Consider the following 15,233-nt stretch of genomic DNA (forward strand, 5'->3'; position numbering starts at 1 on the left):
AAAAACTAGCAGATCACCCACCCAGACACGGCAGCTAAAACGTTAACCCCCCAACCCCTCCCTCACATAAAAAACCACCAGATCACCCACCCAGACACGTTAGCTAAAATATCAAACCCCCCTCAACCCCTCCCTCACACAAAAACTACCAGATCGCTCACACAGACATGGCAGCTAAAACGTCAACCCCCCAACCCCTCCCTCACATAAAAACTACCAGATCACCCACCCAGACACAGCAGCTAAAACATCAACCCCCCCCAACCCCTCCCTCACATAAAAACTACCAGATCGCTCACCCAGAAAAACAGGAACATCAGACCTCAAATCCCTAACCCCTCCCTCACCTAAAAATATTAACATATCATCCAACCGCCAATCAGCAACAAGAAAGAAAGCACAGAAAAACTGAAGGAGACCAATACAGTCCATACTAATAATTAGCTATGTCTCAGAATTTCAAAAACATCCTCCATCAGCATTGAGGAGAGCAACAGCTCAAACTCAGACCAAAAGTGATACAAGGAGTTTGTGTTCTTTTTCCCTCGTGCAGCCTCTAATTGGCATTGTAATTCACTGCAAGTTGGACCCAGTTCTTTTTTTTAGGCCTCAGTCTTAACTTTTCCCATTAGCTACTGAGGTATGGCCATCAGCAGGTTCTGGACATCGGGCCTGATCTCAATATTCCACTTCAATTGGTAGAAAATTGTGCAATTACTTATCTGAAAGATATTTTATGTTCTTCATGCGAAGATAAACTTGGAACTATATCTTTCATCTGCATCCTAAATCCTTAGCAAGATCTCAGTTGTGCCTGGGAGGTCCAGTGTACCCATTCTTGGAGCCTTTTGTCCACTCAACTGATGTGTGTCTTTCTGTGCAACTTTGCACTCTTGGCACCTGCACACTTAATTTGCAGTTACAGTAAATTCTGTAGCTTATAGAGATATATGGTTTAAGAAGAGTGTCATTGAAAGCATTTACAAGCCAAATGGCTTGTAAATATTTTTATGAAAACTCAGTAGCCAGTTTAACACAGCAAGTTCCCACAAACAATGTACTCAACAGGCATTGGGTGTGTCAACAGTCAAAGTCAAACAAATACTTCTCTGTCAAATGTCGCTACCCTGTTATTTGTCGCCACTTTCCCTCAACTCCTAATCATATGCTCTTACCCCTACCATTGTCCAGAGCCCAAACTCTTGTCCTGTGCTGACCTGTCTCTGGTTTCTGACCCTGCACCATTGAATATCCACCAGTTCTCCATTCTAGTTTCAGCCTTTAGAGGACAATGGTGTTTTTTAACAACCCAGTTGTGTGCGAGACAGCCCATTAGAAGCAGAGAAAATGACCCACAATGTTGATAACTTCACTCAACTTCATTTGCCCCATCACTAAAATGTTCCCACAACCAATGGACTCACTTTCAAGGTCTCTTCATCTCATAGCCTCAATATTTATTGCTTATTTATTATTATTATTTCTTCTCTTTGTGTTTGCAGTTTGTTGCATTCTGCACTCTGGTTGAACACCCTAGTTGGGCAGTCTTTCATTGATTTTGTTATGGTTATTATTCTATAGATTTATTGAATATGCCCACAGGAAAGTGAATCTCAAGGTTGTACCTGGTGACATATATGCACTTTGATAATAAAATTGACTTTGAACTTCGAGATGAACAGGGAATGAGGTGAACTACCAATGTCATTCTTCCTCGGCCCAGAGATTTCAGGGACGAAGAACATGTCCAACATAACAGCAGCCAGCTCACCTTTTGCTTCTTCAGTCTGGAGAAAGTCGTGCAAGACATTCAAGGGAAACCCCTTCACCCACAGAGATGATGACTGTTTGGAACCCATCACCACAGGAAGAGCAAGTGGTGGACAGCTGTTCAAATTGTAAATTCACTAGATACCCAAGACAGAGTTTAAAATATTACTGATTCATTTGTCACAGATCCAGAATGTTAAATTCCAGGTGAACAGCAGCAGAAGAAACTCCTCTCAAGCCCAGTAACCAGGGTGCAGACTGGGTGTGATGAACAGCAGCAATAATTGCAGATTTCAACACCAACAGTTTAATTTTTAAACTTGTTTCTGGATACAGCAACTGTGATGGTTAAATATCCATTATACGGCTTTTTAAAACTTTTTCCCCAGTGTGAACTCGATAGTGCGACACAAGGTTGGATGACTGAGTGAATCCCTTTCCACATTCAGAACAGATGAACGGCCTCTCCCCTGTGTGAATTCGCTGATGTTCCTTCAGTTGAGATGACTGAGTGAATGCCTTCCCACAGACTGAGCAGGTGAACGGCCTCTCTCCAGTGTGAATTCGCTGATGTAGCTTCAGTTGAAATGACCGAGGAAATCCTTTCCCACAGTCTGAGCAGATGAATGGCATCTCCCCAGTGTGAACTGACTGGTGTGCCAGTAGGTGAGATGACTGAGTGAATCCCTTCCCACAGTCTGAGCAGATGAACGGCCTCTCCCCAGTGTGAACCCGCTGATGTATTTTCAATTGAAATGACCTAGGAAATCCCTTTCCACAGTCTGAGCAGACAAATGGTCTCTCCCCAGTGTGAACTGATTGGTGCGTCTGTAGGTTGGATGAATGAGTGAATCCCTTCCCACACACGGAGCAGGTGAACGGTCTTTCTCCCGTGTGAACTCGCTGGTGTGTCTGTAGGTGAGATGATTGAGTGAATCCCTTTCCACATTCAAAGCAAGTGAACGGCATCTCTCCAGTGTGAACTCGTTGGTGCTCTTTCAGTTGAGAAGACTGAGTAAATGCCTTTCTACATTCTGAGCAGGTGAATGGCCTCTCCCCAGTGTGAACTCGCTGATGTACCTTCAGTTGAAATGACCGAGGAAATCCTTTCCCACAATCTGAGCAGGTAAATGGCATCTCCCCAGTGTGAACTGACTGATGTGCATGTAGATTGCATAACTGAGTGAATCCCTTACCACAGTCTGAGCAGGTGAATGGTCTCTCTCCTGTGTGAAGTCGCTGGTGTCTCTGTAAGTTAGATGACTGAGTGAATGCCTTCCCACAGTCTGAGCAAGTGAACGGCCTCTCCCCAGTGTGAACCCGCTGATGTAACTTCATTTGAGATGACTGAGTGAAACCCTTTCCACATTCTGAGCAGGTGAATGGTTTCTCCCCAGTGTGAACTGACTGGTGTGTCTGTAGGTGGCATAACTGAGTGAATCCCTTCCTACACACAGAACAGGTGAATGGCCTCTCCCCAGTGTGAACTCGCTGATGAGTCTGTAAGTGGGATGACTGAGTGAATGCCTTCCCACAGTCTGAGCAGGTGAACGGACTCTCCCCAGTGTGAACTCGCTGATGTACCTTCAGTTGTGATGACTGTGCAAATCCCTTCCCACAGTCTGAGCAGGTGAATGGCATCTCCCCAGTGTGAACTGACTGGTGTGTCAGTAGGTGAGATGTCTGACTGAATCCGTCCCCACAGTCTGAGATGTTCAGCCTCTCTCTGCTGTGAATTTGCTGGTGTGTCAGCAGATCAGATGACCAAGTGAATCTCTTCCCACACACTCTCCCTTGTGAATTCACTGATGTATCTGCAGGTAGGTTGTGAGTAAACCTCTTCCCACACACGGAACAGGTGAGCAGCCTCTCACTGGTGTGAATTCAGCTTGGATGACAGAATGAATTGCTTCCTGCAGTCAGAAAAGGTGAACCATCCTTCTCACTATGGTGTGAATTTGCTGATGTGTCTTCCAGCTGAATGACTGAGTTGATCCCATCCCACACACAGAGCAGATGAATGGCCTCTCTCTGCACTGTCAACTTACCTATGGGTAGGCTGAGTGAGTGAATCCCTTCCCACAACGAGAGAAGGAGAATGATATCTCCCTGTTATCAATTCTCTGGTAATTCATCGACTCAGATGTCAGACAGAGTGAATCCCTTGCACAATCAATGCAGTTGAAGAACTGATCTCCAGTGAACACATGCTGGTGTGTTCTTAACACCCCAGCTCCAGTGGTTTTCATGGAGTTAAAATAGAAAATGTCATCCTTTCAGAGACAAAGCACGTTTCCAGTAGGGATGAGTTATATCCTCTTCTCCAAGGATCAACAATAGATATATCGGTGTTACAAAGGAAATATCTGGTCACTCCTTAAATATCTGGACAGAGACAGCAAAACTGACGTGTTGTTCTGTTTGAGATTTCCATACACAAATTCTTTGCCATTCCTAACCTGCAAAAAGGTTTACAGAAAACATCAATGAGTGAAGGACAGCATTTCAATTAAATAATTTAAGTCTCTATGGTGAACTCTGACATCAGACTGTTACAGGCTCAATACAAGTTGGAGGAACAACTCCTTAACTTCTAACTGGGCACGGATCAGGTAACTGGACTGACTATCAAACTCTCATATCTCCTATGATCCTCTCATATCCCCTTTGCCAATCACCCGTCCAGCTCTTGGCTCCATCCCTCCTCCTCCTGTCTTCTCCTATCATTTTGGATCTCCCCCTCCCCCTCCCACTTTCAAATCTCTTACTAACTCTTCCTTCAGTTAGTCCTGACTGAAGGGTCTCGGCCCGAAACGTCGACTGTACCTCCTCCTAAAGATGCTGCCTGGCCTGCTGCGTTCACCAGCAACTTTGATGTGTGCTGCTATCAAACTCTCTGACTGTTTTTCAGTCTGTATCTGAATGGACCATTTCTATCCATCTTCAGTCTGTGACGGCTCTCTCCATTAATATTACTTCAATTTTTGGGCATGTCCCACAGTGCTAAGAGCACATGATATTACATGGGGGCTCTTGAGGAAATACTAATTATTCTGACCCCTAACATCCCCTCCCCAGTGATTGACAGTGGTGAACGCATTGATAGCAATGCCAATCAATATGAAGGAGAGGACAATAGTCTTTCTCAATGGAGTGTGATCTTTTTGTGATGTGAAACCTGCAGGTTACTTGTTACCCAAGACAAAATTGTTTGATATCATTATGTACCCAGATAAAATAGTTCAAACCATGCTCTCATGGGTAGAAAGGTCCAGAATAAGAGAAAGTAGAACAAAAGTGATTTTCTTGAGTCACTTGGCTCCAGAACTGCTTGTCTATCGGCTCTTGGTACTTGCATTAATTTAACAATAATTTCAGCGGAGGTCTGATTTGTTCCCTGTGGTTGATTTGCAACAAGGAGTTAAGTAACGTGATTTATTCTCATTTTCATGAGGTTTTTTTGTGTATGTGAACTTCACAAAGAAGGGAAGCAGCTCACAGAATCTCTGCATTTTTGCCCAAACAATGCAAAACTTGCCATTCTATTCTGAACATCCTTGCAACTTTTTAATCCATAACCTCCAGTTTAATTTTGATGGGACACTTTTTTCCCCATACAGATTAACTCGTGGGAGATTTTCGTCTGAGTCTTCCAAAAGGGGATGTTACCGAGTGACTTTCACCAGTCCATTTAAAATAGGTATCTTTCTCTCCTATTCAGAGTGAAGTCAGATCCAGTTGTCCAGCCAGTGATTTTTCTTTTTGTTTTGTTGCTTCTCAAAGGAAACTCCAAAACCATCCTGCATTATGGTGGCTATTCCCATTGAGTAATATCATTTTACAGGCTCGTCAGTTTTAGCTTTTGTCATTGTTACAAATCTGATTTCGGTAAAGAAAGAAAAATTGCAGAAGTACAGGTTTCCCTCGCCATCCGAAGGTAGAGCGTTCCTATGAAACGGTTCGTAAGCCAAAATGTCGTAAAGTGAAGAAGCAATTACCATTTATTTATATGGGAAAATTTTGTGAGCGTTCACAGACTCAAAAATAACCTACCAAATCATGCCAAATAACACATAAAACCTAAAATAACAGTAACATATAGTAAAAGCAGGAATGATATGATAAATACACAGCCTATATAAAGTAGAAATACTTTTCCACAATCATTGCCAGCACTGTTCTCTGAAGCGAAAAACTCACACAAGCACTCTCGGCAGAAAATCTCACACAAGGGCCGCTGGCAAAAACACTCTCTCCAGGAACCTTTAAGCTATGAAGCTGCCAAATCATACCAAATAACACAGCCAATATAAAGTAGAAATGATGTACAAACCCCATTTCCAGAAAAGTTGGGATGTTTTCCAAACTTCCAAAATGCAATAAAAACAAAAAATCTGTGATATGTTAATTCACGTGAACCTTTATTTAACTGACAAAAGTACAAAGAAAAGATTTTCAATAGTTTTACTGACCCAACTTAATTGTATTTTGTAAACATACACAAATTTAGAATTTGATGGCTGCAACACACTCAACAAAAGTTGGGACAGAGTTAAAATAAGATTGAAAACTGCACAGAATATTAAAGTATCAGTTCAAAAGGAACATTTCTCAATGCAAGATTGCAGAGAATTTAGGTCTTTCAACGTCTACTGTACATAATATTGTGAAAAGATTCAGAGAATTCAGAGACATCTCAGTGCATAAAGGGCAAGGTCGGAAACCACTGTTGAATGCGCGTGATCTCTGAGCCCTCAGGCGGCACTGCCTAAGAAACCGTCATGCTACTGTAACAATTATAGCCACCTGGGCTCGGGAGTACTTCGGAAAACCACTGTCACTCTACACAGTCCGTCGCTGCATCCAGAAATGCAACTTGAAACACAAGGAGGAAGCCATACATAACTCTATGCAGAAACGCTGGTGAGTTCTCTGGGCCCGAGCTCATCTCATTTGGACTGAAAGACTGTGGAACCGTGTGCTGTGGTCAGATGAGTCCATATTTCAGCTAGTTTTAGGAAAAACGGGCGTCGAGTTCTCCGTGCCAAAGCTGAAAACGACTAACCAGATTGTTATCAGCAAAAGGTACAAAAGACAGCATCTGTGATGATATGGGGGTGCATCAGTGCCCACGGCATGGGTGAGTTGCATGTATGTGAAGGTACCATTGACTCTGAGGCGTATATTAGTATTTCAGAGAGACATATGTTGCCATCAAGGCAACATCTCTTCCCAGGACGTCCATGCTTATTTCAGCAGGACAATGCCAGACCACATTCTGCACGGGCTACAACAGCGTGGCTTTGTAGACACAGAGTGCATGTGCTTGACTGGCCTGCTGCCAGTCCAGATCTATCTCCTATCAAAAATGTGTGGCGCATCATGAAGAGGAGAATCAGACAACGGAGACCACGGACTGCTGAGCGGCTGAGGTCTTATATCAAGCAAGAATGGACAAAATTTCCAATTGCAAATCTACTACAATTAGTATCCTCAGTTCTAAAACGATTAAAAAGTGTTATTAAAAGGAAAGGTGATGTAACACAATGGTAAACATGCCTCTGTCCCAACTTTTGTTGAGTGTGTTGCAGCCATCAAATTCTAGATTTGTGTATGTTTACAAAATACAATCAAGTTGGTCAGTAAAACTATTGAAAATCTTTTCTTTGTACTTTTGTCAGTTAAATAAAAGTTCACGTCAATTAACATATCACAGATTTTTGTTTTTATTGCATTTTGGAAAATATCCCAACTTTTCTGGAATTGGGGTTTGTATGTACAGTGTAGTATCACTTACCGGAATTGGGACAGCACCGAGGTGGTGTGTTAGGCTGAGTTGTCCGAGTTTGGCTGGTGCAGTGGCCCCCACCCTCCGGGCTGCCGACTGATACTGATCCGCGAAGCGTGCAGGGATCCAGCGGTTAGCCGGGAGGCACACAGCACATCTTTAAGAAAAAAGCCGAAATAAACATGCTAATTAATTAGGTGCCACCCAGCATGTAATTGTTGGCCCAGATCAGTGCCGATTGCCGACTGCATTGCCTCTGATCTGGGCTGAGAATTTCGTGTCGGGCGACACCTAATTAATTACCATGTTTATTTTGGCTTTTTTCTTAAAGATGTGCTGTGTGCCTCCCGGCTACTGCTGCATTCTCCGCGAATTGGTACCTGTCCATGGCCTGGGTATTGGGGTGGTGGGACACTGGGGTGTCATCTGTTTCCATTAGAGCAGGCAGCTCATCTTCTGCTATGACTGCCCGCCTTGATGTCGAAGGTTGAGGTTCGTCGTCTACTGTGGCTGATGTGGAAGGCTTGCTTGACTGCTGAGCCTCGTGCATTTTTCTATCATACAGTTCTTTGTAAGCACTCAAACCATCCTGCAAATATCCCCTAAACCGACGTACCCTTTCAAATTTAAAGTCGTACTTTATCATTGCAGCGAAAATCTCACGCAGTTGCTTCACGTTCATTTTGCTACTGCATTCAGTTTCGATTGTTATCCTTTCCTCTTCCAATTGCATCAGCTCTTCATCTTGGTCATGGGAAGCCAAAACCTCTTCAACATCAGTCATAGTCATAGTCATACTTTATTGATCTCAGGGGAAATTGGTTTTCATTACAGTTGCACTATAAATAATTAAATAGTAATAAAACCATAAATAAATAAATAGTAATATGTAAATTATGCCAGGAAATAAGTCCAGGACCAGCCTATTGGCTTAGGGTGTCTGACCCTCCAAGGGAGGAGTTGTAAAGTTTGATGGCCACAGGCAGGAATGACTTCCTATGACGCTCTGTGTTGCATCTTGGTGGAATGAGTCTCTGGCTAAATGTACTCCTGTGCCCAACCAGTACATTATGTAGTGGAGGGGAGACATTGTCCAAGATGGCATGCAACTTGGACAGCATCCTCTTTTCAGACGCCACCGTCAGAGAGTCTAGTTCCATCCCCCCAACATCACTGGCCTTACTAATGAGTTTGTTGATTCTGTTGGTGTCTGCTACCCTCAGCCTGCTGCCCCAGCACACAACAGCAAACATAATTGCACTGGCCACCACAGACTCGTAGAACATCCTCAGCATTGTCCGACAGATGTTAAAGGACCTCAGTCTCCTCAGGAAATAGAAACGGCTCTGACCCTTCTTGTAGACAGCCTCAGTGTTCTTTGACCAGACAAATTTATTGTCAATTCGTATTCCCAGGTATCTGTAATCCTCCACCATGTCCACACTGACCCCCTGGATGGAAACAGGGGTCACCAGTGCCTTAGCTCTCCTCAGGTCTACCACCAGCTCCTTAGTCTTTTTCACATTAAGCTGCAGATAATTCTGCTCACACCATGTGACAAAGTTTCCTACTGTAGCCCTGTACTCAGCCTCATCTCCCTTGCTGATGCATCCAACTATGGCAGAGTCATCAGAAAACTTCTGAAGATGACAAGACTCTGTGCAGTAGTTGAAGTCCGAAGTGTAAATGGTGAAGAGAAAGGGAGACAAGACAGTCCTCTGTGGAGCCCCAGTGCTGCTGATCACTCTGTCGGACACACAGTGTTGCAAGCACATGTAGTGTGGTCTGCCAGTCAGGTAATCAAGAATCCATGACACCAGGGATGCATCCACCTGTATCGCTGTCAACTTCTCCCCTGGCAGGGCAGGGCGGATGGTGTTGAACGCACTGGAGAAGTCAAAAAACATGACCCTCACAGTGCTTGTTGGCTTGTCCAGGTGGGCGTAGACACGGTTCAGCAGGTAGACGATGGCATCCTCAACTCCTAGTCGGGGCTGGTAGGAAAACTGGAAGGGATCTAAGTGTGTCCTAACCACAGGCCGGAGCAGCTCCAGAACAAGTCTCTCCAGATTCTTCATGATGTGGGAGGTCAATGCCACCAGTTTGTAGTCATTGAGGCCGCTGGAGCACGGCGTCTTCGGCACAGGGACAAGGCAGGATGTCTTCCACAGCACAGAAACCCTCCGGAGCCTCAGGCTCAGGTTGAAGACATGGCGAAGTACTCCACACAACTGAAGGGCACAGGCTTTGAGCACCCTGGTACTGACACCATCCAGTCCTGCAGCCTTGCTTGGTTTGAGACGTTTCAGCTGTCTTCTCACCTGTTCAGCTGTGAAGCTCACCATGGTGGTTTCATATGGGGAAGGGGTATAGTCATGAGAGCAGGGTGGGGGGACTATTCGTCAGCTTCCACAAGCCAAACTCACGTTGTCCTTACTTTGTTCACCACGATCGAAACGCTTAATTATGTCTAGTTTTACACTAAGTGTAACACCCTTACGAGCTCTTTTAGGCTTTTCCGACACCTTAGAACTCATCTTGCAAACGGCTGCTCACAGGCACGTGTTTCAGCAACGCTGGCGAGAAAGCCGTTCTGAATCCGGGGGAGAGCGGCTGCTCGGGGCGCGCACTGATTTTTTTTTGTAACAGAGAAAACACCTTCTGAAAGCGAAAACAGGGAACTAATGTAGGTCTTCCATAACAGTGAGGTTTCGTAAAGCGAACATTCGAAAAGCGGGGGACACCTGTAGTTAAGATGGACCAGTGTGGTTTTTAGTTACTTTATTGAACTCCAGTGCCATGTTATCTTTCATTGTAAGCCAAGTTATGTTCAGGGAATTTTTAGAATGGAATATTGCTTACGCTGTTGCTTTTTAATTTAAGAAATCAACTACTTGTGTTGATTTATGATTTTTTTTAAGTAACACTGTTGTTGAAACTGGGTTATCTGATTACACTTACAGGAATAAATGAGTGTAATTTTGACAGTTGTTTAAATTTCATTATGATATCTTGAGATCCACTGAACGAGCCACACCTGATTTTAAGACCATTGCTTTGTGCTAAGGACACAATGTCTTATTGTTCTGGACTGATCACAATGTTTGAAATGCAGACTGTTATTATCAAATAGTTTATACTTTAATGGTACTAAAGAGATAAAATGATCAGTATTTACAAAATGTTTACCAAGAACAAGGGTTCCGGCCCGAAACATCAACCGATCTTTTCCACGGATGCTGCCTGACCACTGAGTTCCTCCAGCGTGTTGTGAGTGTTGCTTTGACCCCAGCATCTGCAGATTATTTTGTGTTTACTGAGTCTTCTTGGAATTGATGGTAAGTCCAAGTTTCGTGTACGCACGGTTGAAGGCAGTCAGAATCTGTTGTAGGTGGTTTTCTGAAAGAGCTGCAACACTGTTGTCATTTGCGTATTGGAACTCGATGAGGGAACTCGTGGATCTCCAAGTAGGGTCTGACCAGGGTTCTATATAGCTGTAACATTACCTCTCGGCTCTTAAACTCAATCCCACGGTTGATTAAGGCCAATGCACCGTATGGCTTCTTAACCACAGAGTCAAACTGCGCAGCAGCTTTGAGTATCCTATGGACTCAGACCCCAAGATCCCTCTGATCCTCCACACTGCCAAGAGTCTTACCATTAACACTATAATCTGCCATCATATTTGACCGACCAAAATGAACCACCCCGCACTTATCTGGATTGAACTCCCTCTGCCACATTTCAGCCCAGTTTTGCATCCTGTTGATGTCGCGCTGTAACCTCTGACAGCCCTCTACACTATCCACAACACCCTCAACCTTTGTGTCATCAGCAAATTTACTAACCCATCCCTCCAGTTCCTCATCCAGGTTATTTTTTAAAAATCACGAAATGAAGGGGTCCCAGAACAGATCCATGAGGCACACCACTGGTCACTGGCCTCCATGCAGAATATGACCCCTCTACAACCACTCTTTGCCTTCTGTGGGCAAGCCAATTCTGGATCCACAAAGCAAGGTCCCCTTGGATCCCCTTGCCTCCTTACTTTCTCAATAAGCCTTATCAAATGCCTTGTTGAAATCTATATACAGTACATCTATCTTCATCAACATGTTTAGTCACATCCTCAAAAAATTCAATCAGGCTCGTAAGGCACAACCTGCCTTTAACAAAACCATGCTGACTATTCCTAATCATATTATGCTTCTCCAAATGTTCATAAATCCTGCCTCTCAGGATTTTTTCCATCAGCTTACCAACCACTGAAGTAAGACTCACCAGTCTAACTTCCTGGGCTAACTCAACTCCCTTTCTTGACTAATGAAACAACATCCACAACCCTCCAGTCCTCTGGAACCTCTCCCGTTCCCACTGATGATGCCAGGACCTTTGCCAGAGGCTCAGCAATCTCCTTCCTCGCCTCCCACAGTACCTGGGGTACATCTCGTCCGGTCCCAGAGACATATCCAACTTGATGCTTTCCCAAAAGCTCCTGCACATCCTCTTTCTTAACGTCTATATGCTCAAGCTTTTCAATCCACTGTAAATCATCCCTACAGTCACCAGGATCCTTTTGTGTAGTGAATACTGAAGTAAAGTATTCATTAAGTACTCTGCTATCTGCCCCGGTTCCATACACACTTTCCCACTGTCACACCTGATTGGTCCTATTCTCTTACATCTTATCCTCTTGCTCTTCACATACTTGTAGAATGCCTTGGGGTTTTCTTTAATCCTGCTCACCAAGGCCTTCTCATGGTCCCTTCTGGTTCTCCTAATTTCATTCTTAAGCTCCTTCCTGCTAGTCTTATAACCTTCTTGATCTCTTAGTTTTTTTGACCCTTTCTTAAGCTTTTCTTTTCTTATTGACTAGATTTACAACAGTCTTTGTACACCACAGTTCCTGTACCCTACCATCCTTCCCGTCTCATGGAAATGTACCTATTCAGAACGCCACGCAGATATCCCCTGAACATTTGCCACATTTCTGCAGTACATTTCCCTGAGAACATCTTTTCCCAATTTATGCTTCCAAGTTCCTGCCTGATAGCTTCACATTTCCCCTTACTCCAATGAAACACTTTCCTACCTTGTCTGTTCCTATCCCTCTCCAATGCTATGGTAAAGGAGATAGAATTGTGATCACTATCTCCAAAATGCTCTCCCACTGAGAGATCTGACACCTGACCAGGTTCATTTCCCAATACCAGATCAAGTACAGCCTCTCCTTTTGTAGGCTTATCTACAAAACCTTCCTGAACTCACCTAACAACCTCCACCCATCTAAACCGCTTGCTCTAGGGAGATGCCAATCAATACTTGGGAAACTAAAATCTCCCACCACGACAACACTATTTTTATTACACCTTTTCAGAATCTGTCTCCCTATCTGCTCCTCAATGTTCCTGTTACTATTGGGTGGTCTATAAAAAACACACAGTAGATTTATTGATCCCTTCCAGTTTCTAACTTCCACCCACAGAGACTCAGTAGACAGTCTCTCCATGTCTTCCTCCTTTTCTGCACATGACACTATCTCTGATCAGCAGTGCCACACCCCCACCTCTTTTGCCTCACTCGCTGTCCTTTCTGAAACATTTAAAGCCTGGCACTCTCAGTAACCATTCCTGCCCCTGAGCCACCCAAGTCTCTGTAATGGCCACAACATCATAGCTCCTAGTACTGATCCACACTCTAACCTCATCCGCTTTGTTCATGATGCCTCTTAAGTTAAAATAGACACGTCTCAAACCATCGGTGTGAGCATATCCCTTCTCTATCCCCTGCCTATCCTCCCTCTCACATTGTCTCCAAGCTTTCTCTATTTGTTTTTTTATATATAATTTTTACTGAGTTTTCAAACTTGATTACATGAAATAATATCTACCCTCCCCCTCCCCTTAACCCTTCCCCCCAATATATACCCCTACCTAAAAGAAGGACAAGAAAAGGAAAAAAAGAAAGAAAGAAAGACTGCCTGGATTTGGAAGGTCTCCACATGCTCCATGGGATTCGAAATAAATTTAATATATTTATTTGTTACTTTCCCCAAAGGACCAATATCTTTATCAGCGGAACACCTAGATATGCCAACCTATCTTTTGTAAATAAGGGTGCCAAATATTCAAAAATGTATCATATTTATCTCTTAAATTATAAGTAATTTTTTCAAGTGGAATACAGCTAAAAATTTCATTATTCTGACAATCCATACTTAAATACGAACCCGGTTTCCAAATAACTGCTATAGCCTTCTTGGCCACTGCCAATGCGATTTTTATAAATTCTTTCAGGTATTTATTCATTTTAAGTTTCGGTTTTATCCCTTCAATGTCACCTAATAAAAATAATATAGGGTTATGTGGAAGTTGAGTTCCAATAATTTGTTCCAATAAAACTCTTAAATTTATCCAAAAAGGTTGAATTTTGGAACAAGACCAAGTAGAATGTAAGAAAGTACCAATTTCTTGATTACACCGAAAACATTGATCAGATGTTTGAATTTAATCTATTTATTTTCTGCGGTGTAATATATAATTGGTGTAAAAAATTATATTGTACTAATCTGAGTTGAACATTTATTGTATTTGTCATACTGTCAAGACATAGTCTTGACCAATTTGTTTCAATATTAATACTCAAATCCATTTCCCATTTTTGTCTTGACTTGTGAATTCCTTGTTTTAAGTGTCTGTTTTCACATAGAAACATAGAAAATAGGTGCAGGAGTAGGCCATTCGGCCCTTCGAGCCTGCACCGCCATTCAGTATGATCATGGCTGATCATCCAACTCAGAACCCTGTACCAGCCTTCCCTCCATACCCTCTGATCCCTTTAGCCACAAGGGCCATATCTAACTCCCTCTTAAATATAGCCAATGAACTGGCCTCAACTGTTTCCTGTGGCAGAGAATTCCACAGATTCACCACTCTCTGTGTGAAGAAGTTTTTCCTCATCTCGGTCCTAAAAGGCTTCCCCTTTATCCTCAAACTGTGACCCCTCGTTCTGGACTTCCCCAACATCGGGAACAATCTTCCTGCATCTAGCCTGTCCAATCCCTTTAGGATTTTATACGTTTCAATGAGATCCCCCCTCAATCTTCTAAATTCCAACGAGTATAAGCCTAGTTCATCCAGTCTTTCATCATATGAAAGTCCTGCCATCCCAGGAATCAATCTGGTGAACAACAGGAATTCTGCAGATGCTGGAAATTCAAGCAACACACATAAAAGTTGCTGGTGAACGCAGCAGGCCAGGCTGCACCTCTTCCTAGAGATGCTGCCTGGCCTGCTGCATTCATCAATCTGGTGAACCTTCTTTGTACTCCTTCTATGACAAGGATGTCTTTCCTCAGATTAGGGGACCAAAACTGCACACAATATTCCAGTTGTGGTCTCACCAAGGCCTTGTACAACTGCAGTAGTACCTCCCTGCTCCTGTACTCGAATCCTCTTGCTATAAATGCCAGCGTACCATTCGCCTTTTTCACCGCCTGCTGTACCTGCATGCCCACTTTCAATGACTGGTGTATAATGACACCCAGGTCTCATTGCACCTCCCCTTTTCCTAATCCGCCACCATTCAGATAATAATCTGTTTTCCTGGTTTTGCCACCAAAGTGGATAACCTCACATTTATACATATTAAATTGCATCTGCCATGAATTTGCCCA

At 43.4% G+C, this 15,233-nt stretch overlaps 1 protein-coding gene across 1 annotated transcript; it reads right to left on the reverse strand.

The window, feature by feature from the left end:
• Window positions 1-289: 289 nt before the first annotated feature.
• LOC140211775 (uncharacterized) lies at window positions 290-3,498 on the reverse strand. Its single transcript, XM_072281918.1, has one exon. It carries the CDS (start codon window positions 3,409-3,411, stop codon window positions 2,119-2,121), a length of 1,293 nt encoding a protein of 430 aa, XP_072138019.1. The 5' UTR covers window positions 3,412-3,498; the 3' UTR covers window positions 290-2,118.
• Window positions 3,499-15,233: the final 11,735 nt, after the last annotated feature.

Source organism: Mobula birostris, chromosome 18, assembly GCF_030028105.1.
Source record: "Mobula birostris isolate sMobBir1 chromosome 18, sMobBir1.hap1, whole genome shotgun sequence".
Classification (NCBI taxonomy): domain Eukaryota; kingdom Metazoa; phylum Chordata; class Chondrichthyes; order Myliobatiformes; family Myliobatidae; genus Mobula; species Mobula birostris.